The sequence below is a fragment of the Pituophis catenifer genome, unplaced genomic scaffold, assembly GCF_029215685.1.
Source record: "Pituophis catenifer annectens isolate HBS135680 unplaced genomic scaffold, rPitCat1.0.hap2 SCAF_10, whole genome shotgun sequence".
In the NCBI taxonomy this organism is placed as follows: domain Eukaryota; kingdom Metazoa; phylum Chordata; class Lepidosauria; order Squamata; family Colubridae; genus Pituophis; species Pituophis catenifer.
The window spans coordinates 21,715,180-21,741,081 of NW_027256890.1; the positions used below are offsets into that span (position 1 = coordinate 21,715,180).

Below are 25,902 nucleotides of genomic sequence, written 5' to 3' on the forward strand. Positions count from 1 at the left end.
CCACCCCCCGTGCCCCAAACAAAGAGAGAAAGTTGTGGAAACGTTCCCTTGGGGTGGGGTGGGGTGAGGGGTTTACATGTTCTTATCCCCAATCCAGGTTGTTAGGTCCTCATTTGAAGCATCACACCTGTGTCTTAAAAAAAAAAAATAGCTACCCAAATAAAAAAAAAAACCAAAACGGCTTCTTGGAACCAGTTTTATGGTAGCCTGGCTCTTTGGATTGGGGAGTGGGGGGGGGGATAGTGTGTGAATCTGTTCAGTGCTGCGACATTGTGGGGTTTTTCATGCTCAGGTTAGTTCTGTCGGTTTGCAGGGGGTGGGAGGTAGGGCGGGCTGTAATACCTCATTTTTCTCTCTTTCTCATTGTGACGCCCACAAATAGTTGTGCAGCTTCGCACCTCCTCTGCACTGTGTCTTGATTTCTCACCCCACCTCTACAACTACCCATTTTCCGTTGAGTTGGTCGCTTGGTTTTTCTCCTTCCTTTCCGAGTAATTGATTTGTGCACCCTCTGATTGCATCTAAGGTTTGGAATTTGGGCTTTCTTTAATAAAAAAAAAAAAAAAGCAAATATTGAGACTTTCCATACCTTCCCCACCCCCCCACTCCCATCTTTTATTATTGCAGTAGAAGCTGAAATATATTTTGGCTCCCTCCCCCAGTTTTATTTTAAGGCTGTAATAAGCATTAGCTAATAAATACTGCTTTTATTTACTCCTGTGGTGTCGGTCCAACCATCAGGTGTGGATTTTAATTCTTTTCTAAGCGGTTACGTTTCATATCAAGGTCTCTCTTCTTGTCTCTAAAATGCGGCTGCTACAAGGGGACAGGCAATATTGTTTATTGATCAGTCTAGATCCGTGATGGCGAACCTGTGGCACGCGGAGCCATATCGGTGGGCACGCGAGCATTGCCCTAGCTCAGCTCCGGCGCACACAGCTGATTTTCGGGCCTTCCTGTCCCACCGGAAGTCAGCAAACAAGCAATTTCCAGCCTCTGGAGGGCCTCGGGGGGGGGGAGGGAGGCTGTTTTCCGCCCTCCACAGGCTCCAGAAAAGCCTCTGGAGCCTGGGGGAGGGCGAAAAAACGGGCCTACCGGGCCCAATGTGCCATCGTGTGCCAAAAGTGGGGGGGAGTACGGGGGGGGGGTTTCATGCGCACATGCATTGGGGAGGCGGGGCGCATTGGATTATGGGTGTGGCCACGCACGTGCGTGACCCCCTGCGCTCCTTCTGCTTTTGGCACGTGATGGCAAAAAGGTTGCCATCACTGGTCTAGATTTTTTAAAGCTGGCCAAACCAGACAGATTGGCAAGACTGGGGTGGGGGGTGGGGGGGGCGGTGTTTAAGAGTCATATTTAGGACATGCATTATTCCAATATTGATTGCAAAAACTTGGGCAAGCTTGATATTTTCACTTTTTTTAAAAAAAATGTTACAGGTAATCCTCGACTTAAGACCACAGCCGAGCCCAGAATTTCTGCTAAGTGAGACGTTCGTTAAGTGAGTTTTGCCCCGTTTTATGTCTTTTCTTAACCTGGTTGTTAAGTGAATCGGGCTTCCCCATTGACTTCAATAAGGTGATCGCAAAAGGTGATCACATAACGGGTGCGTTTAGAATTCTAAAATCATGTTTTCGTATGAATGAGTCCCCCTTTGTTAAGTCAAGAAACGCCTGTGTAACTTTGAAATGTCACTAAATGAATGGTTGTATGTTGAGGACTACTTGCATATTAGCGCATCTTAGAGATGGGACTTAGTCCAGTCGTCAAAATATCAGAGAGGCATGACTACAATTTTCATCAATTCTTATCTATTTGGTTGATTTTTTTTTAAAATCTGGAAATCACACCTCCCGCCCAAAGCCCCCACCCCACCCCCCAAAAAAAAGACAATTAAAGACATCTAATGAACTTGCAGTAATTTCCAATTCCTCGTTTTCCCCATTTTAGCAAATTTCACCATCCAGGGTTCTCCCTTGGTCCAATTTCTGGAGCAAAACTGGTTCTTGACTCTGAACGGTAAGGGACTGTCGTTCTGGCGTTATTCTAGAATATTTAAAAACAAGCAGAAAATTGCAGGAGATGCTTTAAGTTGGTGGTGGTGGAGGGTTTGCTCTCCCAGAATTCCCCAGCGAGCGTGCTTTAAGTTGGATGGACTTCGATTCGGGGAGCCAGTTTGGTCCAATGGCCAAGGCACCATGCTAGAAAGCAGGAGACGGTGAGTTCTAATCCTGCCTTAGGCATGAATGCTGGCTGGGTGACTTTGGGCCAGTCACGAGGAGACTGTAAGTTCTAGTCTCATTTTAGACATGAAAGTTGGCTGGGTGACTTTGGGCCAGTGACCAGGAGTTCTAGTCCCACCTTAGACATTAAAGTGAGTTTTAGTTCCACCTTAGACATTAAAGCCAGCTGGTTAACTCTGGGCCAGCTACCCTGTTTCCCTGAAAATAAGACCCAACCGGAAAATAAGGAGTAGCATGATATTTCAGGTTGCTTGTAATATAAGCCCTACCCCCAAAATAAGCCCGTTAAGATTGTCAGCCAGTGGATGCATTTAGTACCGTATTTACCCCCAAAATAAGACCTAACCAGAAAATAAGCCCTAATGTGTTTTTTTGGAGCAAAAATTAAAAATTCCCCCCCAACAAAGACCCGGTCTTTGTTGGGGGGGAAACACAGTATGTTCTCTCAGCCCAACCCACCGCACAGGGTGGTTGTGGGGAAAATAGGAGGAAGAAGCCATGTTGGACATGTCCACTGCCTTGAGTTCTTCATAAAAATAAAGGTGGGATACAAATAAAATATATTAAATAACTCCCAGAATTCTCCAACCAGCCTAAGGATTCTGGGAGTTGAAGTCCAAGTGGTCAAGTTTGAGAAAACCGGGTCTCCCCATTCCTGGTCTGGCATCTACCTCATTGCACCAGCCTGGCTGAGCGGGCAGGAACTGCCCAGAATTAGCCAATGAGCTTCTATGGCTCAAGAGGAGGACTCGAACCTGGACCCCAGTCCAACACCTTCCCCCCACCAAGTCCTATCAGCATTGTCGCACTCGCTTTCCCAAGCGTGCAAGAAACTCACCTCCCTTCCACCTCGTCTATAGTATCAGGAAGCGGCACGTTGAGAGTCTCTGGCAGGAAGACGGCGGCAATGCCGGAGAGGATGGGGGCCATCCCGTAGATGAGCGATGGAAGATAGGAACAATGTTCACCCGTCATTTTGATCATGGGTGCCACAATGCCACCCACGCGGGCCAGGGTGCTTCCGAGCCCCATCCCGGTTTGTCTGCAACAGTAACAAACCGCCTTTGAAGGACACAATCCACGAAATGATGAAAGGAAAAACAAATGCCTGAATTTTCACTCCTATCTGCATTTTAGGAATGTTTGATCTTGGCTTGCTGTGGGTTCTCCCCTTATTGACTGTTGCAGCATCCCCACAGTCACGTGATCAAAATTCAGGTACAGGTAGTCCTCGACTTACGACCACGATTGAGCTCAAGTTTTTACGTCATCAGCATATATTTATGATGTGTGCCATGTCCCGTGATTGTCATTTGAGACTTTCCCAGGTGGCTTCCGACAACCAAAATCAGTGGGGCAAGCCAGATTCGCTTAACAACTGAATGATTTGCTTAACAACGGTGGCAAAAAAAGGTCATTAAATCAGGCACGGCTCCCTTAACAACTGTCTTGCTCAGCGATGGAAATTCTGGTCCCGACTCTGGTTATAAGTCGAGAACTACCTGTATAACTTCTCATTCCTGGGTCTGGATTCAGATCTCGCCACCCGCCTCGAATTCACAATTTTAGAGATTTATTTTGCTGATTTTCCACTCCTGGTTCTCTGCACCAGGTGTGTGATATAGCGTAGCCTTTATTGTCATTGCACATCATATATACAACGAAATTGGTTGTGTAATTGGTGATAATGCAGCCTTGACCCAAAGAGAGAATAATTTCCTTGTTTGGATCATGCCACAGCAAGACGTCAAAGTGTTGGTGGTGAGTGGGTGGGGGGACCCCTATTATGAAGATTTGAAAACCAGACACGGGTTCAAGAGCCTTGGGGGTATTGGCAACATACCTGATCACCGTGGGGTACAGTTCTCCGGTGTACAGGTACAGACAGTTGAAAGAAGACGCGAGACACCCCTTGCCAAGCACTGCCAAAAATGTTCTCAGTGTCCGTAAATCTTCAGTCAGGGGTGAAGAACAGAGGAGAGAAAAAAAATTTAAACAGGAATGTTCAGACACTCCATGCTAAAACGAATTCTATATTGTCAAAATTCATGGGATCCTTTCCTTCCGTTAGAAGGTAGGAGCCGCAATAAAATTTTAGGGCAGGTGTGTCCAACCTTAATAACTTTAAGACTGGTGGACTTCAACTACCAGAATCCCCCAGCCAGCATGCTTTAAGACAGGTGGACTTCAACTCCCAGAATCTCCCAGCCAGCCTGCTTTCAGATGGGTGGACTTCAACTCCCAGAATCCCCCAACCAGCCTGCTTTCAGATGGGTGGACTTCAACTCCCAGAATCCCCCAACCAGCCTGCTTTCAGATGGGTGGACTTCAACTCCCAGCATGGCTGGCTGGGGAATTTTGGGAATTGAAGTCCACAAGCCTTAAAGTTGGCAAGGTTGGATAACCTGATTAAGGATAAGCCTTAATCTAAGTTTAACAAAATATCCCCCTTGTTGAAATCTTTTTTGTGCCTTTTTTTATGTTAGCTTTTGCTAACGCCTCCCAGGTTTTACAAAAGGTTTGGTTGCAGCTGCCATCTTGACTTGGCAACTGCCGTTATAACTTTGAATAGTCACTAAATGAATGGTTATAAGTCAAGGACTACCTATACATAACTAATGTTTTATAACTGCACTGCTTATATTTGGAAATTCCACTTCCGCTTGCCGTCATAACCCAAGGACTACCTCCGTTCTTTGTTTCTGAGCTGGTGGCATTCCAGTCACATTAATTTTTGGCATGGGGCGCTACACATGGCTTCCCTTGGCACCTGCATGACTTCAGATGGTTCACCTGAGGGCACCAAGATATTGACCAAAATGGCCAGCCCGGCCAAGATGACGGACGACGCTTGTGTGGTCCTCCTTCCAATGTAACTCATGCCGATGGCCGAGCCCAGCTTGGCAGGGATATCAATGGTACCAAAGGCCACCTGGATGAGGTAGATGCTGAAGCCGAAATGCTGAAGGTCCATCGCTAGGCCATAGTAAGCGAAACTGGTTGCAAACCTAAAACGGGGGAATGAATCAGTCTCGGGGTCTGCCCGAATCTTGCAGAGGTCCGACACTCAGGTTTCTAGTCCTCATGGCGGCTCCGAGATCGTTAGGGAAGGAAGGGTGCCCACCGAAACATACCACACGCTGGAAATGCAGCAGGAGATCCGCCGTACCGTAGGTGTCCGGGCCAAGGAGGCGAAGGTGTAAGACGACTGGGCCAAAGTCATTTCCTTCTGCATGCTGGATTTCAAGACCTAACACCCAACAACAAAGGGGACAAACGAGTGCCACAAGCAGTGATTCTCCCGCGTTTTGGGGTGTTTTCTCGCAAGGTTCTATCTTATTTGGCCCAACGGAACTGACTTTTTGGATTTCTTTCGAAGGACCAGCCCCTGCTATCCCCTCCTACAAGGACCTGAAACCAGATCTGCCAGGAGAAATTCAGCAGGGATTCTCGAAAACAATGTCAACCTCAGTAGATCCCACCAAAGAGGAATCTCTGCTGGCTTTCAAACCCGAGCGATCGACTCAGCAAATGGACCACTCGGATTAAACCAAGACAGTCCAACCTTGGCAAACTTTAAGACCTATGGATTTCAACTCCCAGAATTCCCCAGCCAGCATTCCTGGGTTTCTTGCTCTCGGAGCAACCATGAGGTCTAGAAACTTGGCTGTTTCTACAGGGTGGCAGACCCTGAGACTTTAATTATTCCCTGGTTTTAGGTTTGCAACCAGGTTTGCTTACTACGGCCTGGCCATGAACCTCCAAGCATTTTGGGGAATTCTGGGAGTTGAAGTTCACAGGTCTTAAAAGTCGCCAAGATTGGGCACTCCGGACTAAATCGTCAAGACCCAGACTGGTTTCTTTCAAACCGAAGATCAGAAGCCTCCCGTTACTAAAAGACAAAAGTTCCCCACCATCAAACACGAACGGACGATTCCCATGAGCGCCTCAACCATCAACCCCCACTAACCTACCTACACTGACTTTCCTTTACCCTTCATTACCTCGGTGTTGAGTTTCTCTCCTTCGTCTTTCTTCCCGTTCAGCTGAGCCACCTTCTTCAATACATCGACCGCCTGGTTTGCTTTGCCGGACAGCACCAGCCACCGGGCCGATTCCGCAAACCACCTGTGTCCAAAAGCCCAGTCTGATGACTTCAGAAAGACTAGCTTCTTCCACCACAAACAGGACGCTTAAACTTAGATCAGGGGTCCCCCGAACCCTGGGCTGCGGCACACTACTGAGCTGTGGCCTATTCGAAACCAGGCCATGTTAGCATTGGGCTGGCGCATGTGCACAGGTGTGCTGCGTGTCGGCATGCCGCTTCCATGGCCCAGTTCCCGTCTCCTCCCCACCAAGTCAAAAAGTTGGGGGGACCGCTCAACCGTTCATTTCGGGACTATTCAAAATGGCGCAGAACCAGGAGCGGAAAACGAGCGAAACCAATCTCTAAAATGTGAATTTGAGGCAGGAGGTGAGATTTGAATCCGGGACCAGGAATAAGACATTATACGGATAGTTGTCAACTTACAACCGTTCAAAATGACAACAAACTCTGATTTGTGACTGTTTTTGACACTTAACGACCGTTTGCAGCATCCCCATAATCAAATGATCAAAATTCAGGCACTTGGTAACTGACTCATATTTACAACGGTTGCAGCATCCCCGTGATCCTCTTTTGCGACCTTCTGACAAGCCAAGTCAGTGGGGGAAGCCAGATTCACTTTACAACTCGGTTACTAACTTAACAACGGCAGTGTTTCATTTAACAAAGTTTTTAGGAATGGCCTCCGCAAAGATGCTACCTGCTCACCACGAGTATATGAAGAAAATGAAGAACGGCATGGATGCCGTGAATTGCAGCTGGCGCCAATCTGGAAGCGCGTAAGCCAAACCAGGAAGGATGATTTGCCCAAAGGTGGCAGAATAGCCCACCAGTGTGCCAGCAATGGTACGGATGTTGGTGGGCACCCATTCCAGGACTAATGCAAGGGAAGAAGAAAGCATGGGCATTAATCTTGTTAGCTTAGCAATAGCACTTATATACCGCTTCACAGTGCTTTACAGCTCTCTCTAAGCGGTTTACAGAGTCAGCCTCTTGCCCCCCAACAATCTGGGTCCTCATTTTACCCACCTCGGAAGGATGGAAGGCTGAGACAAACCTTGAGCCTGGTGAGATTCGAACTGCCAAATTGCAGTCAGCCGGCAATCCGCAGAAGTAGTCTGCAGTTCTGCACTCTAACCACTGCACTGCACAACATTTCAAAACTTGCTGGCTAGGGAATTCTGGGAGTTGAAGTCCACACATCTCAAAGTACGCTGGCGGAGGGATTCTGGGAGTTGACGTCCACATGGCGTTAAAGTTGCCAAGATTGAGGACAGCACTGCCCTAAGTCCCCCTTTTTCTTTTGTGTAAGCGGAGGGAAGTGATATTTCAGTGCAAGTCTAAACACACTTTCTACTCCATTCAGCTGGTTCCTGATTCTCAGAATGGACAGGGTAGCCTTTCACACACACACACACACACACACACACACACACACACACACCAGTGTAGAAATTTTGGTTGTTGCAAAGCCCCACCGGTTGGATTTGGGCCTGACCAGACCACTGTCGGGAGCAAATAGGAAGAGGGGGAGTGCCCAAGGTTGTTTTGCAGGCTTGCAATTTTGTGCATTCCTGACTCCTTGAGCAATGTTTGGTCCCCAGCGTGGTCTCGACCTGTCCAAATATTTATCTCTGCGGTTTGCCATACCTGAGTCTTAATTTGATTAAAGCCCACTGGGAAGAACAGGTCATATGATCTGCAGAGAATGCAGGAATAATTGGGGGGGGGCGGTGGAGAGAGAGAGATCACGATCCCTCAGACACAGGGAGGGGAAATGATGCAAGAAGAACCTAATGGGACCTTGGATTGCCAATTGAAAGTTGGGGAAAGGACACCATGAGGTGCTGTTGTACTCCCTGGCTATTTTGTATTATTCGGTAATAACTAAAAAAAAGGTCTTTTTTTTCATGATATGGAGCAAGGCATTATTGCTTGCGACTGTCTGAACCCGAGAAAAGAGGTTTAATGCTGGAGGAAGAGGAGCATTGGGTTGGAAGTTAAGATGGCAATCAATTTGGAAATCAGTTGGGGTGGGTAAAGCAGTGTTTCTCAAACTTGGCACCTTCAAGAGGACTTCAACTCCCAGAATTCCCCAGCCAGCATGCTTTAAGATGGGTGGACGTCAACTCCCAGAATTCCCTAGGCAGCAAGTTTTGAGATGCGTGGACTTCTAGAATCCCTCCGCCAGTGTACTTTGAGATGTGTGGACTTCAACTCCTAGAATTCCCTAGGCAGCAAGTTTTGAGATGCGTGGACTTCAACTCCCAGAATCCCTCCGCCAGTGTACTTTGTGGTGTGTGGACTTCAACTCCTAGAATTCCCTAGGCAGCAAGTTTTGAGATGCGTGGACTTCAACTCCCAGAATCCCTCCGCCAGTGTACTTTGTGGTGTGTGGACTTCAACTCCCAGAATTCCCTAGGCAGCAAGTTTTGAGATGCATGGACTTCAACTCCCAGAATCCCTCCACCAGTGTACTTTGAGATGTGTGGACTTCAACTCCCAGAATTTCCCAGCCAGGATGCTGGGAATTGAAGTCCACACATTTCAAAACATGCTGGCTGGGGAATTCTGGGAGTTGAAGTCCATGTACGGCTGGCTGGGAAATTCTGGGAACTGGAATCCACCCATCTTAAAAGTGACTGGGAACCGGATGCAAACTCTGGAAACTTTAAAAGTGGCCTTTAAAACTCTGGAATCCTATAAATATCTTTTGTTTTTCCCATCCTGCTCACCTCTTCCCCCACCCCCTCCAAGCTAGTTTTGTTTAACAGGTGTTTAACAGATTAGCAGAGTTGGAAGGAAGGGACCTTGTAGGTCATCTAGTCCAACCCTCCCCGCCCAGGTTTGACCAACTTCCTCCCATCTTACCTAAAGACATGCAGTTGAGGACAATGCCAGAGAGCGCCATGCCAACCAGGAACCGGAAGGCACAGTAGGCTGCGTAATTGGGGGCAAAAGCCGTGCACACCCCCGAAACAGCCAACTGGAGGTAGGACCAAGTTAAGATTGCTTTGCGACCGAACCTGCGGCACAGAATTCTGCGTCAATCCACGGGAACAATTCTTCCTTCCTTCAGAGGTTACAGTCATAATAAGTGTATTGATCTTATGAGCAAGATCTGTAGCCCTCGGCTCGCCATCGTTCGCTGAGCGACCGTTCGAAGTTACGACGGCGCTGAAATAAGTCACTTGGGGCCTGGTCCTCGCACTTGCGACAGTTGTGGCACGACTCAGTTAAACAACCACCTTTATTACCAATGGAAATTCTGGTCCCGATTGTGAGCATTACTCGAGGTCTACCTGTGCATCTCCTGCCCTTTGTCCAATAACACACAATGAGGACTAGTTTCTTATTTAGAACCTGGAAAATAGACTTCTGTTTCCCTTTTCTGTTTCTTTTTTCTCTTTTTCTTTCTCTTTTTCTTTCCCTTTTTCTTTCCTTTTCCTTTTCCTTTTTCTCCTTCCCTTTCTTTCTCTTTCCTTTTCCTTTATTTTTTTCCGTTTCCGTTTCCCTTTCTCTTTTTCCCTTCCCTTCCTTTTCCTTTTCCTTTCCTTTTTTCTTTTTCTCTTTCTTTCTCTCTCTTTTCCTTTTCCTTTTTTCTTCCCATTCTTTCTTTTTTTCTTCCTCTTTTTTCTTCCTCTTTCCCTTTCCCTTTTTTCTCTTTCTCCTTCTCTTTTATGAGAGGCCACAATTACTCCCACAGGGAGGCAGGGGAGAGGGCTGAGGCCGAGAGAGTGACTTCCACAAATTTAGAGAGGCTGCAGTGGTGGTAGAAGTGGGATACTAATCCATCATTGTTGCATTCCCACGTTTCGCAAAGCATGGCTCTGCTTCTAAACACCCACCTGTCTGCTAAGCTCCCAAGTATAAGAGCACCAGCAAGGACGCCTCCCATGTAAATGGACTGGGCCATCTGCCTCCGCGTCTTCCGGTTGCAAACCAGGTCCCACTGGTGGAAGGGAAAACAGTTAGAGGAAAGAGGGAGGGAAAGAAAGACAGAGGGAGGAAAGGAGGGAAAGAGAGAAGAGACAGAGGGGGAGAGGGAGGAAGGGAAAGAGACGAGACAGAGACGGAGGGAGGGAAAGAAAAGAAAGGGAGGGAGGGAAAGAGACGGAGAGAAAGAGACGAGACGGAAAGAGACAGATGGAGGGAGAGGGAAAGAAGAGGGAGGGAAAGAAGAGAAAGACGCAGGGAGGGAAAGAGACGAGACAGACACGGAGAGAGGGAGGGAGGGAAAGAAAGACGGAGGGAGGGAAAGAGACGAGAGACAGGGAGGGAGGGAGAGGGAAAGAAAGACAGGGAGTAGGAGGGAGGGAAAGACGGGAGGGAGGAAAAGAAGGGAGGGAAAAAATAGACGAGACAGGGAGGATGGGAGGGAAAGAGATGGGAGGGAGGGAAAGAGATGGGAGGGAGGGAGGAAAAGAGGGGAGAGAGAGATTTGTTGATTGTAAGCTTCTTGGGGCTGAGAATTGCTGCAAAACTGAAGTGGGCCACTAGACTCCTAAACAACTTAAAAAAAACGACCTAGTAAAAAGGCAAGTCAACCCAAAGAGCAACATGCAAACAAAAGCAAATAATAAAAAAAACACCCCCAGGAGCAAAACAAATTGAAGTTCAATTTGTGTGTTATTGTTTTAGCGGACTGCTAACCCTCCCTCGCAGGGTGGTTGTTCCAGGGGAAACTGGGAGGAAGGGAACGCTAGAACTCCCGAGCTCAAGGCAAGGGTATCAATCAGGGGTTTCCAAAATTTGGCAAAATTTTGTGGACTTCAAGCCCCAGAATTCCCCAGCCAGCATTAAGTGACAGCTCTGTGGTCATTTTAGACCATGGCTCTCCAAACATGGCAGCTCAAAGACTTGTGGACTTCAACTCCCAGAATTCCTCAGCCTCTTGTAAATCAAAGACTGCCTGTAATTCATTCAGGGTTGAATCTAAGCCCCCTCTGGATTAACTGGCAGAGTCTCTTTCTCCTCTTCCTCCTTCCCCATCTGTCGGAAATGGTGTAGGGTCTCCTGCTTGGGCAGGGGGTTGGACTAGATGACCTACAAGGTCCCTTCCAACTCTGGTATTATTCTATTCCCGTGATCTTCTAATCTAACCTCACTCCTTGCATCCATGCTGGCTGGCTGAGGAATTCTGGGAGTTGAAGTCTACCAGTCTTAAAAAGTCACCAAAGTTTTGGAGACCAATAAAATCAAGATATAGCCTCAGGGGCATTCACTTGTGTGAACGACTGCTGCTGTTTGCAGGCTGCCCAGCCACAGTCACTTTGCAAAGAGACACTCATGGGCGTCGCCTAAATTTAATAAATATATTTCAAAGGACTGCTGGCATTATTGCAACAATGGCAATGTGTCCAAAGTAGAAACAACGGGGGCGGAAACAGCTACACAAAAAGATAAATTTATTTAAACAATAGGAAGTGTGGGGGAGACACGACAACACAACACAGATAGGCAGGTAGGAGCAGAAAATTTCATTTAACAGAATAACAGAAGGGACCTCAGAGGTCATCTAGTCCAACCCCCTTACTCAGGCAGGAAACCCTGTGCCATTTCAGATAAACGGCTGTCCAGCCTCTTCTTAAAAAGCTCCAGCATTGGAGCAGCCCCAACTTCTGGTGGCAAGCTGTGCCAGGGCTGGATAATTTATTCAGGATTAAATGGACTAATCTGAGCAGGTGGCTCAGTGGCTAAGACGCCAAGTTTGTCGATCAGTAAGGTCGGCAGTTCAGCAGTTCGAATCCCTAGTGCAGGTCTCCCGTGTGAGCAGGGGGTTGGACTAGATGACCTCCAAGGTCCCAACTCTGTTACTGTTACTGTTAAATCTTAAACCCTCTTTGGATTTGCTGGTGGAATCTCTCCTCTTCCTCCTTCCCACGATCTTCTAACTCACTTTTTGCATCCTAGTTAAGAATGTTAGCTGAATTCTATTCCCATCTCACTTAGTTCTTGAGACTGAATGCCTATTAAAAACATAGGGTGGTGTTGTTTTTTTTGTAATTGTTCAACTGACTAGAATAGAATAGCAGAGTTGGAAGGGACCTTGGAGGTCTTCTAGTCCAACCCCCTGCTTAGGCAGGAAACCCTATATCATTCTGGACAAATGGTCGTCCAATCTCTTCTTTAAAACTTCCAGTGTTGGAGCATTCACAACTTCTGCAGGCAAGTTTTTCTACTTATTAATTGTTCTAACTGTCAGGAAATTTCTTCTTAGTTCTAAGTTGCTTCTCTCCTTGATTCGTTTCCATCCATTGCTTCTTCTCCTGCCCTCAGGGGTTTTGGAAGATAGCTTGACTCCCTCTTCTTTGGGGCAACCCCTGAGATATTGGAAGACTGCTCTCATGTCTCCCCTAGTCCTTCTTCTCATTAAACTAGACATACCCAGTTCCTACCCAGACTAGAAAGAGAACAGGATAAGTGGGTAATACCCACAAAAATTGAGGTCGCCTCCATCTGTGGATTGGGGAAGCTTCCTTTGCATCCCTGGGGGGGTGGGACATTTTGGGGACCCCATCCTAACCCATCAAGTCCTGAAAAAGGTTGAGAAAATACCCTTGGAAGGAGAAGTAATTAAAAAAAATTTTTAGACTGTGCAGAAATGAATAGATTAACTCTGATGATTAAAGAAAGAGAGGATTCAGAATACTTTAAGATATGGGATTGATTTTACCATTGGTTAGAAAAGAGATACAGATGAGTAAATTAATCGCTATCGTGTTTCCCCAAAAATAAGAGCCTGTCTTATATTTTTTTGAACCCTGAAATAAGCGTTTGACCTTATCGCCATGTGCTCAAAAGCCCGATTGGGCTTATTATCAGGGAGTATCTTATTTTGGGGGAAACAGGGTATCTATCTATCCCTCTCTCTCTCTCTCTCTCTCTCTCTCTCTCTCTCTCTCTCTCTCTCTCTCTCTCTCTCTCCTCTCCCTCTCCCTCTCCCTCTCCCTCTCCCTCTCTCCCTCTCCCTCTCCCTCTCTCCCTCCCTCCCTCCCTCCCTATCTCCCTATTATCTATATCTATCTACCGTGTTTCTCCGAAAATAAGACCCTGTCTTATATTTTTTTTCAACCCTGAAATAAGCGCTTGGCCTTATTGCCATGCGCTCAAAAGCCCGATTGGGCTTATTATCAGGGGGTGTCTTATTTTGGGAGAAACAGGGTATGTAAAAAAACATATATAGAATATTGTACTTTTGGAGAAATGTTTCAATAGATTTGGTGAAAATGAAGATAGAAGAAATAACAAAAAGAAGATGAAGTCACAGAGAAAACGCCAAGATGTCACGTGGGAGGGATGACTGATGTATTAAATTAAAAAAGTCCTGAAGTTTTGAAAAAGGTTCAAAACGCAGACTTATTTCTGAAAATGCAATCTGTGTCCCCTTCCAAAATTTAGCTACCCCCACCAAAGATCTGTCTGTCACCTGGCTGATATCTCAACACTTTGGAAGCCTGGCTTTTCGCCAGGGGTACAAAATTTGGACTTATAAAACCTCAACAAAATCCAGATCCCAATCGCCAGATCCAATCCAATCCACCCCACCACCGCCACTACCTCTGCCCTCTGACCTCCATAATGATGGTGTTAGTGAAGATGCTTCGGTCGTAAACCCATCCGTCTTTGCACGGTTCGGTCGGCGTGCCTGTGCCATTGCCACCCACTTCGGCGCTGACATTGAGCGGGGGCCCCTCGGCCGCAAAACGGAGGCATTTCTCGGGTTGCCCGCTGGCATCTTTGGGAATCCCCCAGAGAGGGTCTTCCTCACCGGTTGGCATTTGAGTCCGGTTGGTATGGGCATCGGTGCCGTTATGCATCAGCCTGACCCGGCAGTAGTGATCGGGTATCCCGGCTGAAAAATTCTGGAGCAGATTATGGCTGGCTGTTAATAAAATCGGGATCACCAACAAAGTGACTTGAAGGATCTGGAAGCGGCCCATGCCTCCGATTTGATCCAGAAGCTCGGCGAACGTCATGACGGAAAGGCAGCGCTTTGGAAAGGCCAAGAACGAGGATTTCCAGTTAGGAATTCATCGGCGTCGCGGCGTCGCCAGATTCTCTGGAAATCATGCCAGCTCCATCCAGCTTTTCTCTGGCACTGGAGGAAAACGGCAACAACAAGTTTCTTCTTTTGAATTCAGGGCTCAGCATCTTGAAAAAGTTATTCCCAGGCCCGCTTGGCGGCCAGTGAAAACATTGCTGGAGGGGACCAAGGCAGGCGGAGGAATTAAAAACACCGAGGCCATGGTGGCAACCTGGGGGTTGCAAAATCTGAGCCGGGGGCACCCCCAGCCGAGACGATCTTTTTTTTTTTTTTCTCTTTCTCCTTCCTCTCCAAAAACCATCTGTTTCTTTCTGTGTTTTCTTTTTTTATTTGAGGATGCTTCGGTGTGAACTATGATCTCGAGGGGTGCTTGCAAAAGATTGTTGCAGAGGAGGCCCCCCCGTTTTCCCTCCTGGGGTAGGTGGGATTACGCAAGACCTAATCTCGCTGGAATCAAGGTCCCAAGGTTTTTTTGGAAGGATTAGCCAGAGAGGCAAGGAACGGAGCGGAAAACACAGTCATTCATAAAAATTGGGAGCAGGACACTAAGTGTGTGTGTGTGTGAGAGAGAGAGAGAGTGTGTGTGCGTGTGTGTATATGGGGGGTGAGTATTAGGCAGGAGGAGGGGGGGAGGTGGGAGAACGGAACGAAAAGCTGGCAAGGCTGCCTTGGCTAAGAGAAATGTGATTTATTTTATTTTATTTATTTGTTTTTTGTTTTGTGAGGCCTTGTCCTGAGTTCACACCCTTCTTTGCAAAGGAAGGAATCCACGTGGTTGTCAACCAGCGAAGGGGCTGGGGGTGGGGAGGAGGAAGACAATTTATTTTCATTAAATTATTTCCCAATGGAAGAAGGGGGACTTTTAAAACTGCAAAACAATTTTGGCTGGGTTCCAGGGATGGGGTGTCATGGGGAGGGGACACACATCTCCGTCCCCCAGAAAGGAAAAACGGAATTTTTGAACCTAGATTTTGGTAATTAGATGTTACAGCTCTTTTTGTGGGGGGGCAGGGAAGGTGTTTTTTTTTAAAGAAGTCTCTTTACTTCTTGCTCAAACTGGATTTTTCTGTGGCTGGTGAACAATTAACGAGTTGTGTGGATATAGACAGATATATAGATTATCTTGGTTAAACTAATTTCCTAAGAAGGCATCAGCGATTTTTCCTCCCCCCCCCCCCCTTATCTGCCTTATCTGCCTGATAGAGAAGCTACAAAAGATAATATGCAATATTCTTTTTTGTTGTTGTTCCTGTTTCTTGGGAGAAGAGAGAGAGGCGGGTGGTGGGATGGCTGGATTTCCTAGCCGTTGGAATCAACTCTCCAAGCCAGGAAGTTTTCTGAATCCAATTGGCAAGGCGAGATCAGTCCTTGAATTGAAGGCAGTTCAATAGACCTTGTTTTTGGGGTGTTTTTTTTTTTTTTTTTTGTTTTGTTTTGTTATTTGCAACACAGACACACAGTTTCGAAGTCCGAATGTAACTAGCAACCAGCAATTAAAATAAAGATTTTTGTCTCCTTTGCAGCGCCCTAAATGGAGCTGCCTGGAGAACTAAAGTTGGGCAAAAGGGAACAAAGCCTCCTTAGTTCTCCTAGAAATTTCCTGACAACAATCACAACAATAAATCAGTGGAACAGCTTGCCACCAGAAGTTGTGAGTGCTCCATCACTGGAGGTTTTTAAGTAGAGATTGGACAGCCGTTTGTCTGAGATGGTATAGACTCCCTTCCAAATCTGTTATTCTGTAATTCCAAAGCAACCGCGGGCAGGACAAGAAGTAATGGATGGAAACTAACATAGTGATTAGCCCAAAGTCACCCACCTGGCTTTCATGCCAATCACCAAGAGATGGTGAGTTCTAGTCCCACTTTAAGCATGAAAGCCGGCTGGGTGACTTTGGGCCAATCACCAGGAGATGGTGAATTCTAGTTTAACCTTAGGCATGAAAGCCGGCTGGGTGACTTTGGACCAATCACCAGGAGATGGTGAGTTCTAGTTTAACCTCAGGCATGAAAACCGGCTGGGTGACTTTGGGCCAATCACCAGGAGATGGTGAATTCTAGTTTAACCTCAGGCATGAAAGCCGGCTGGGTGACTTTGGGCCAATCACCAGGAGATGGTGAGTTCTAGTCCCACTTTAAGCATGAAAGCCGGCTGGGTGACTTTGGGCCAATCACCAGGAGATGGTGAGTTCTAGTCCCACTTTAAGCATGAAAGCCGGCTGGGTGACTTTGGGCCAATCACCAGGAGATGGTGAGTTCTAGTTCCACCATAGTCATGAAAGCCGGCTGTGTGAAACCAATCTGGGTTAATCTTGGTTGCTGGCACCCCTATTTAGAATTTTCCAGTTAGGAAATGCCTCCACTTGGATATTGCTACAAGAAAGCAAGACGTTTTTTTTAATGAGCTATTACTGAGTTTAACAACATGATCATAATGCATTGGAAATCGTGATGGCTCCTTTGGGGATGTCAGAAGTAACTTCCATTTCAACTCTTCCCGTGTCTCTGTTTTCCGGGTTTTCCGGTAGCCTAGCATCTTTTTCCGTCTTTTTGATTTCTTTCATATCCAGGAGAACTGCGCCTGGATGACAAACCTCGTCTTTTCTGCCCTTTTCTCTCTTTTTTTCCTCCATGTTCCTAAGACAGGACAATTAAAAGAGGAAGAAGCATTTAAAGGCAGAGGGGGCAGTTTAAGGCTGGCAAAGAATAGAATAGAATTCTTTATTGGCCAAGTGTGATTGGACACACAAGGAATTTGTCTTTGGTGCATAAGCTCTCGGTGTACATAAAAGAAAAGATACATTCGTCAAGAATCATAAGGTACAACACTTAATGATAGTCATAGGGTACAAATAATCAGGAAACAATATCAATATAAATCGTAAGGATGCAAGCAACAAAATTACAATCATACAGTCGTAAATGGGAGGAGATGGGTGATAGGAACGATGAGAAGATCAATAGTAATGCAGACTTAGTAACTAGTTTGACAGTGTTGAGGGAATTAGTTGTTTAGCAGAGTGATGGCGTTTGGGAAAAAAAACTGTTCTTGTGTCTAGTTGTTCTGGTGGTGAAGACACTAGGCTGGAAACCAGGAGATTGTGAATTCTAGTGCTGCCTTAGGCATGAAAGCCAGCTGGGTGACTTTGGACCAATCACCAGGAGATGGTGAATTCTAGTTTAACCTTAGACATGAAAGTCAGCTAGGTGACTTTGGACCAATCACCAGGATGTGGTGAGTTCTAGTCCCACCTTAGTCATGAAAGCCGGCTGGGTGACTTGGGACCAATCACCAGGAGATGGTGATTTAAAGCCTTGCCTTAGGCACGAGGCCAGCTGGGTTACCCTGGGCCAGTCCTTTTTTTTTTTTTTTTTAATTTGATTTATATGCCGCCCTTCTCCGAAGACTCAGGGTGGCTTACAATGTGCTCAGCAATAGCCTTCATCCTTTTGTATATTTATACAAAGTCAGCTTATTGCTCCCACAAACTGGGTCCTCATTTCACCTACCTTAGAAAGGATGGAAGGCTGAGTCAACCTTGAGCCTTGGCGAGATTCGAACCCTGCAATAATTGCAGGCAGCTGGTCTTAATAAGCTTAATAACAGGGTGCCTTAAACCCCTGTACTACCAAGGCCCTTGCTCTCAGCCCTAGAAAGGAGGCAATGGCAAACCACTTTTTTGAAAAATCTCGCCAAGGAAACTGCAGGCGAAAAGTTGCCACAGTTGAGAAACACTGAACTCTAAATCAAGGGCCCAAAGTTGATGGATCCTGGCTTATTGATTCAAAAATGGCTTTCGATTCCCTTGCTGCCGACCGTCTCCTAAAACGGTTCCTTCCGGTTCCCCCTCCCCTCCCACTACCCTAATCTGGGAAGAATTTTCTAGATGGCAATTAAACAAAAAACAAACAAGGACTATGCAAGTTCTGTTGCAACTAACCTGCTTTCCACGTCTTCGATTGTATCTGGTAGCGGTACATTTAAAGTCTCGGGCAGGAAACAGGCGGCCATCCCGGAGATGATGGGGGCCGTGGCATAGATGACCAGGGGAAGGGACGGAAAATACTCGCTAGTCATCCTCACCAGAGGGGCCACAATCCCCCCGACACGTGCCATGGTGTTCCCAAAGCCCATCCCGGTTTGCCTGAACATGCAACAGAGGGAAGAATTAAGTTTTACTTAAGCTCATCATTCACCAACTGTAGTTCCGTGGTAGAACTATAACTCCTGATATTCCTTGCACCTGGCCTGAGCACTTGGGAGTTATAGCATACAGTTAGTCCTAGACTTACAAACCACGATAAAAGAGAGTTGGAAAATTCATTGCTAAGCGGAACAGTCATTAAGCGAGACACACATGACCTTCCTTGCAGCATCCCTAGGGTCATTCATGATTTACGTTCGGACGCTTGATAACCGACTCACACTTATGACACTTGCAGTGTCCAGGAGTCACAGTGTCCATCGTCTTTTGCGACCTTCTGGACAAGCCAAGTCAAGCGGGAAAGCCATATTCACTTAACAACCATGTTAGTAATTTAACAGCTGCAGTGATTCACTGAGCAGAGTGGTGCAGTTGCCTAGAGCTGTCACCTCACAATCAGTAAGCTGTGAGTTTGATCCTAGGTAGCGACAGATATTTCTTTCTCTGGGCACGATGAGAATGTATCTGCTGAACAAAACTCCGCGTTGGCAACAGGAAAGGCATCCGGCCATTCAAACACTCTGCTTGCTCCATTCAGTTGCCCAGTCTCCACCCTGCAAGGGATTATGGGGTCATTAAATGAGGATGATGAGTGATTCACTTAACTAACGTGGCAAGAAAAATCGTAAAATGGCGCAAAACTCCCTTAACAAATGTCTCACTTTTTATTGGGCTCAGTTGTGGTCATAAATTGAGGACTTCCTGCATTCTGTTATTCTGAGATTTCCCTCTCTTTAATTCCACAGTTATGTTGCAACAAAAGTCACCTTCCCGTGTTTTCAGAGGCAAACAGACCTTTGGGGTCTGTTTCTAACATTATCCCAGAATATCGTTGCGTGGTACCTGATCACTGTAGGGTAGAGTTCTCCAGTGTATAGGAAGACACAGCTGAAAGATGCGCCTAGACATCCTTTTCCAAAGACAGCAAAGATAGTCCTCAGAATCTGCATATCTAGAGAAGATGAGAAAACCACTGGGTATGGCCGTGACGTGACTTTCGGTTTATTGGTGAAAGTACCGGATCAGAAACTGGGAGGAGGCGAGTTCTAGTTCAGCACCCTAATTATATTACTTTGGAAGGTCCTATGCAGGAGTGGGCTTCAAAAATTTTAGCAAGGGGTTTTCTGCCTGGTTGCTAGGTGGGCGGAACCATAGTGGGTGTGGCCTAGTCCTGCACCACGGCAGGGGTGCGTTTTTGCCCTCCCCAGACTCCAGAGACTTTCCTCGAACCTCTAGGAGGGCAAAAATGGCCTCCCCAGGCTCTGGAGGCTCTCCGGAAACAGGTTCGTTTCAGGCCTTCCTGAACTTCCAGTAGGCCTGTTTTTCACCCTCCCCAAGCCTCCATGAACGCCTTGCACTTACCTGCATCCAAAACGGGCCACGTGGGGACTCTTGGGAGGGGAGGGGAGGGTGGGGCCAGCCAGGAGTGGGATTTGGGGGTTCTCCGAACTGCACAGAATCTTAGCTAGAGGTTCTCCCGAACCTCCAGCAGCCCATCCCTGGTCCTATGGGTCAGTCAGCACATCCCATAAAGCCAGAAGATGTCTTCTTGATTTGGACACCGATCCAGAAAATATGTTGACTTTTAATCCTATGTTAGCTGCCCCGTATCACCGTCGCAACTACATAACGATGGAATAATACACATTCGCGGAAATAAATCAGCAGTTTGAAAGAAATGCGGAATAACTTGGGGTGTCCAACCTTGGCAACTTTGAGATTTGTGGATTCTGGGAGTTGAAGTCCGCAAGTCTTAAAGTTGCCAAGGTTGGACACCCCTGATATTAACAGCTTTCAGTTTTTGGTTGTGCAAATGCATAGACAGACACTAGATGGCAGCAAAAAAACCCAGTTTTCTCTGTCCCTTAGCTGCCCTCTGCTGGTCTTTAAGGGTGTTGCAGCCTTCATATTTTTGCCAGAGTTATCTTGTAATTTTATGACTGAGACTGAGATTTCAGGCTAACAAGCTGTGTGTGAATTGTGCTGCGAAAATTGTGCTTTTTCCATCCCTCCGGGAAAGATCCTTAATATTTATAAGGGGAGTTGGGTTCAAGAAGAAAGATAATTGCAAAATAATTTTGCTTTGCAGAAATAAAATTATCGGTCAGTCCATTCCTGAAAACTTACCATGAGATACAAAGATGTTCCCCGCGATGGACAAGCCAGCTAAAATGAGGCTCAACGCTTGAGCGGTCCGACGGCCGGAATAGCAGATCACAAGGAAAGCCACCAACTTTGCCGGAATGTCTACTGCGCCGAAGATCACCTGGATAAGGTAGACGCTGACGCCAAAATTCTGCAGGTCCATTGCCAGACCATAATAGGCAAAGCTGGTAGAGAACCTGGAGTGGCCAATGGATTATTAAAGAAATTAAAATGTCTATGGTCCATGAAAACCAACTGGGTGACTTTGAACTGAACACTGGGAGATTGTGAGTTCTAGTCCTGCCTTGGGTATGAAAGCCAACTGAGTGACTTTTGGCTGAGCACTAGGAGATTGTGAGTTCTAGTCCTGCCTAGGGATGAAATGCAACTGGGTGATTTGAACTGAGCACTGGGAGATTGTGAGTTCTAGTCCTGCCTTGGGTATGAAAGCCAACTGAGTGACTTTTGGCTGAGCACTAGGAGATTGTGAGTTCTAGTTCTGCCTTTGGCATGAAAGCCAACTGGGTGACTTTGGGCTGAGCACTAGGAGATTGTGAGTTCTAGTCCTGCCTAGGGATGAAATGCAACTGGGTGATTTGAACTGAGCACTGGGAGATTGTGAGTTCTAGTCCTGCCTAGGGATGAAATGCAACTGGGTGATTTGAACTGAGCACTGGGAGATTGTGAGTTCTAGTCCTGCCTTGGGTATGAAAGCCAACTGGATGACTTTGGGCTGAGCACAAGGAAATTGTGAGTTCTAGTTCTGCCTTTGGCATGAAAGCCAACTGGGTGGCTTTTGGCTGAGCACAAGGAGATTGTGAGTTCTAGTTCTGCCTTTGGCATGAAAGCCAACTGGGTGACTTTGGGCTGAGCACAAGGAGATTGTGAGTTCTAGTTCTGCCTTTGGCATGAAAGTCAACTGGGTGGCTTTTGGCTGAGCACTAGGAGATTGTGAATTCTAGTTCTGCCTTGGGTATGAAAGCCAACTGGGTGACTTTTGGCTTAGCACTAGGAGATTGTGAGTTCTAGTCCTGCCTAGGGATGAAAGCCAACTGGGTGACTTTGGGCTGAGCACTAGGAGATTGTGAGTTCTAATCCTGCCTAGGAATGAAATGCAACTGGGTGATTTGAACTGAGCACTGGGAGATTGTGAATTCTAGTCCTGCCTTTGGCATGAAAGCCAACTGGGTGGCTTTGGGCTGAGCACTAGGAGATGGTGAGTTCTAGTTCTGCCTTTGGCATGAAAGCCAACTGGGTGACTTTGGGCCGATCACCAGGAGATGGTGAGTTCTAGTCCTACATGCAAGCCATGCATGGGTGGCTTTGGGCCAGCCCCTCTCTCCCAGTCTAATCCACCTCACAGAGTTGTTGTTGTGGGGAAAAATATGTCTCCTCTTCTCATGAAATTGGAGCAAAGAGATTCAGCTTTTGAAATTCCCTGTAGGAAAGGAGCCCTGTGGAAATTCTTACAGGCTGTCCTCGACTTACAACCATTCATTTAGCGACCTCTCAAAGAGCACTGAAAAAAGTAACTTACAACCAATCTTCACCCTTACAACCTTTGTAGCATCCGGACAATCATGGGATCAAAATTTGGGTCTTTTGTATGTACAATGGTTGCAGCGTCCTGACTGCCATTTGTGACCTTCCCAGCAAGACTAGAGGGGAAGCCAGATTCGGTTAATGACCGTGTGATTCACTTAACAATAGTGGTGATTCGCTTTACAACCGGGGCAAAAAAAAAAAAAAGTAAAATTGGGCAATGCTCATTGAACAACTGCCTTGATTAGCAACAGATATACTGGTCCCAACTGCAGACGTAAGTTGAGGATTACCTATATTCACGAAGCCAAGAAGAATTAAACCTTTGGTCTGCTTTTGATCCTTTTGTTGTGGTCCACCAGCAGCTTGCGGAGCTGGCAGCGGAATCGGACAGTGAGGAGGCTGGGAGGAACATGGGCCAGTCCTGGAGTCTGGGGAAGGCTTGGACGAGGGCACTGCGTTGGAGGCAGAGATCCAGGACCATCTGGGAGTTATGCGCTGACTCCAGAGCCTTGAGAGCCAGACATCAGAGAGGCAGAGGAAAAGGAGAAGCCCGTTCCTAGTGCGCGCATGCGCAGAGCTGCCAGAAGGCAAGAACAGCTAAAGCAAAAGGGACGACTCGGGAGTAAGGCCTGGAGATGATTGGCCCCTCCCATAAGGCTTAAAAGAGGAGCAAAGGCACGTGGGCTCTTTGCAGGAAAGCAACGTTGTTAATTCTGTTCCCAGTCGGCATCTCTGTTTGATTCTGGACTCCGTTTGGCTTTGCCAAGTAGGTCTTTGGCAGCGTGTCAAGGGAGATAAAGGTGGGTGATTATCCCGAAGGACTTTTTGCAACTAATTGGGACTCAGCTGTGAATGAACGTAATTCACAGCTGTTGCAATAAAAGAAGTTTTTGGGGACTACTCAGGAAACCTAGGTCACAACAGTATTTCTTTTTTGGGGCATCTTTCTTCCACTTTTCTTACCAGACGAAGGAAAGGCACACAGTGACTCGGCGCAGGGACGGCGTTCGCACCAAATCAGCCACCGGGAACTTGGTGTTGGCTGAGGAATGATCTGTCTGGAGACTGGCTTTCAAAACCTGGGAAAACAGGCCGAAAAAGAAATGGCTGTTTTGGATCTCGCAAAGTTTCCTTGCTGGAATTTGCAAAGATTAAATGATCGATGGGCAAATTTTGATCGGCTGTCTATTTCCAGGTGCTTGGAACTTCTGGCATGGAGAATAGCACAGCGGTTTATAGCACAGATGCCTGTGTGAATGGTAAATTTTTTTTCTAGAGCTGAAATACCAGAGGAGAGAGGGAGAGAGGGAGGGATTAATGGATGGATTAATGGATGGATGGATAGACGGACGGACTGACGGATGGATTAATGGATGGATGGATGGATTAATGGATGGATTAATGGATGGATGGATGGATAGATGGATTAATGGATGGATGGATTAATGGATCGATGGATGGATAGATGGATTAATGGATTAATGGATTAATGGCTGGATGGATTAATGGCTGGATTAACGGATGGATGGATGGATTAATGGGTGGACGGATGGATGGATGGATTGATGGATTGATGGATTAATGGAAGGATAGATGGATTAATGGATGGATAAATGGATGGATAGATGGACAGATGGATGGACAGATGGATGGATTAACGGATGGATGGATCAATGGATGTATGTATGGATTAATGGTTGATTAATGGATGGATTAATGGATGGATGGATTAATGGATGGATAGATGGATGCATGGATTGATGGATGGATGGATGCATGCATGCATGCATGGATGGATGGATGAACGGGTGGATGGATTAATGGATGAATTAATGGATGGATGGATGGATGGATGGATGGATGGATGGATGGATAGATGAAGAGACAGTTTGGTGTCTAGTGGTGAAGGCATCAGCTAGAAACCAGAGAATTCCAGTCCCATCTTAGACATGAAGGTCAGCTCGTGACTATGGGCCAGTCTCTCTCTCAGACCAGTCCACTTCACAGGGTTGTTGTAATGAGGCAAATAGCAGAAGGAGTATCAGATATGTTCATAATTATTAAGAATGAGGGGAGGAAGGGAGGGAGGGAAAGATGGAGGAGAAGGGAAGAGAAGAGAAGGGGGAAAGGAGAAAGAAGAAAGGAAAGGAAAGGAGGAAAGGAAAAAAGACAGGAAGGAAGGAAGGAAAGAAGGAAGGGCATTCCCCTCATGGTTGCCAAAAAAACAACACAACCACATTGCTTTTCAGATTTTATACCTCCAGGCTGAGCTTCTCCTGGCCATCCTTTTTCCCGTTCATCCGAGCAACCTTCTGTAGCTCTTTCAGCGCCCGATCGAGTTTGCCCACCGTGCCATACCAGCGGGCAGACTCTCTGAACCACCTGCACAAAAGAGAAACGGAAGAGCAGTGGAGACAGAGGGGCCGGGCAGAAATGGGTCATGGACAGGTGTGGGATTCAAAAATTTTAGCAAGGATTTCTCTGCCTGGTTGCTGGGTGGGCGTGGCCATGGTGGGCGTGGTCTAGTCGGCCTTCTGCACCATGGGGGGGATGCGGTTTCACCCTCCCCTGACTCCGGAGGCTTTTCTTGAGTTTCCGGGAGGGTGAAAACGGCCTCTCCCGGGCTCTGGAGGACTGAAACGGGCCCGTTTCTGGATTTCCGGGACACCCGTTTTTCACCCTCCCAGAGCCTCCGTGTGCGCCCTGCACTTACCTGGCATCCAAAACGGGCTGTGTGCAGACTCCTGGGAGGGGCGGGGTGGGCGGGGCCAACCAATCCTTGCAACTACCAGTTCGGCAAACCAGATGTAAAATTAGCATCCCCTTTACCCGAACCAGTCCGATCGGCTGAATCCCACCCCTGGTCACGGATTGGAAGCCGGCAAATTTAGTAAAGAGAAGCATCTTCCGGGGGATGCTGGATCTCCACCTTCTAATTTTCATTCTATGGATTTTTTTTCCTCAACCCTCTCTTATTCTGTCCTGCTTTCCCCTCCAAGCTCCTGGGTCGTTGTGGTCGTAAGTCGAGGACTACCTATATTGGGGACATAGCTTACTGCCAAGCCATAGAGAAAATCTGAGTCACATCCAGTCCTTTGTGTTGTGATCCGCCAGCAGCCTGCGGAGCTGGCAGCGGAGTCGGACAGCGATGAGGCTGAGGAAGAACATGGGCCGGTCCTGGAGGCTGGGGAAGGCCCAGATGAGGTCTTTGCGTCAGAGGCAGAGATGGGGCCAGGGCCATCGGGGAGTGAGGTGCGGACTCCAGAGCCTCCAGAGACTGATAGCAGAGAGGCAGAGGAACAGGAGGAGCCTGTTCCTAATTCACGCATGAGAAGAGCTGCCAGAAGGCAAGAGCAGCTCAAGCAAAGAGGACGACTCAGGAGTAAGGCCAAGAGATGATTGGCCCCTCCCATAAGGCTTAAAACTGACCAGCAACGGCTTTTGGGCTTTGCTGGAAAACAGCATTGGTAGCTTTGTCTTCTTCATCGTCTACGTCTTGTATTTATTTTTGTATCTGGGACTTCTGAACGTTTGCCAAGAAAGGCCTTTGGCAGTTTGCCTAATTGGACCAAGGTTTGCGATAGGACTGAGGAATTTGTGTTGGGAGGAA

General features: G+C 47.1%; 2 protein-coding genes and 1 long non-coding RNA gene across 3 annotated transcripts in view; 1 reads left to right on the top strand and 2 right to left on the bottom strand.

Annotated features, from left to right (window-relative positions):
- The first annotated feature begins 1,435 nt into the window (after nt 1-1,435).
- On the top strand, nt 1,436-20,868 carry LOC139322141 (uncharacterized). Its single transcript, XR_011600828.1, has 3 exons — nt 1,436-1,501; nt 1,951-2,019; nt 20,692-20,868. It is a non-coding gene; the product is annotated as an uncharacterized lncRNA (long non-coding RNA).
- LOC139322140 (solute carrier family 22 member 6-A-like) lies at nt 1,938-14,330 on the bottom strand. Its single transcript, XM_070951119.1, has 10 exons — nt 13,926-14,330; nt 10,200-10,303; nt 9,223-9,377; nt 7,060-7,228; nt 6,248-6,371; nt 5,378-5,493; nt 5,037-5,251; nt 4,087-4,195; nt 3,082-3,285; nt 1,938-2,046 (listed from the first exon to the last, which is right to left on the bottom strand). The coding sequence occupies exons 1-10, from the start codon at nt 14,328-14,330 to the stop codon at nt 1,947-1,949; spliced, it is 1,701 nt and encodes a 566-aa protein (XP_070807220.1). The 3' UTR covers nt 1,938-1,946.
- LOC139322139 (solute carrier family 22 member 6-A-like) overlaps nt 16,827-25,902 on the bottom strand; it is a 14,443-nt gene continuing 5,367 nt past the window's right edge. Inside the window, exons 5-10 of the mRNA XM_070951118.1 lie at nt 24,551-24,674; nt 23,256-23,371; nt 20,730-20,944; nt 19,446-19,554; nt 18,339-18,542; nt 16,827-17,034 (exon numbers count right to left, since the gene is read on the bottom strand). Coding sequence (XP_070807219.1) covers nt 16,827-17,034; nt 18,339-18,542; nt 19,446-19,554; nt 20,730-20,944; nt 23,256-23,371; nt 24,551-24,674 — 976 coding nt within the window. The remainder of the gene's footprint in view (nt 17,035-18,338; nt 18,543-19,445; nt 19,555-20,729; nt 20,945-23,255; nt 23,372-24,550; nt 24,675-25,902) is intronic.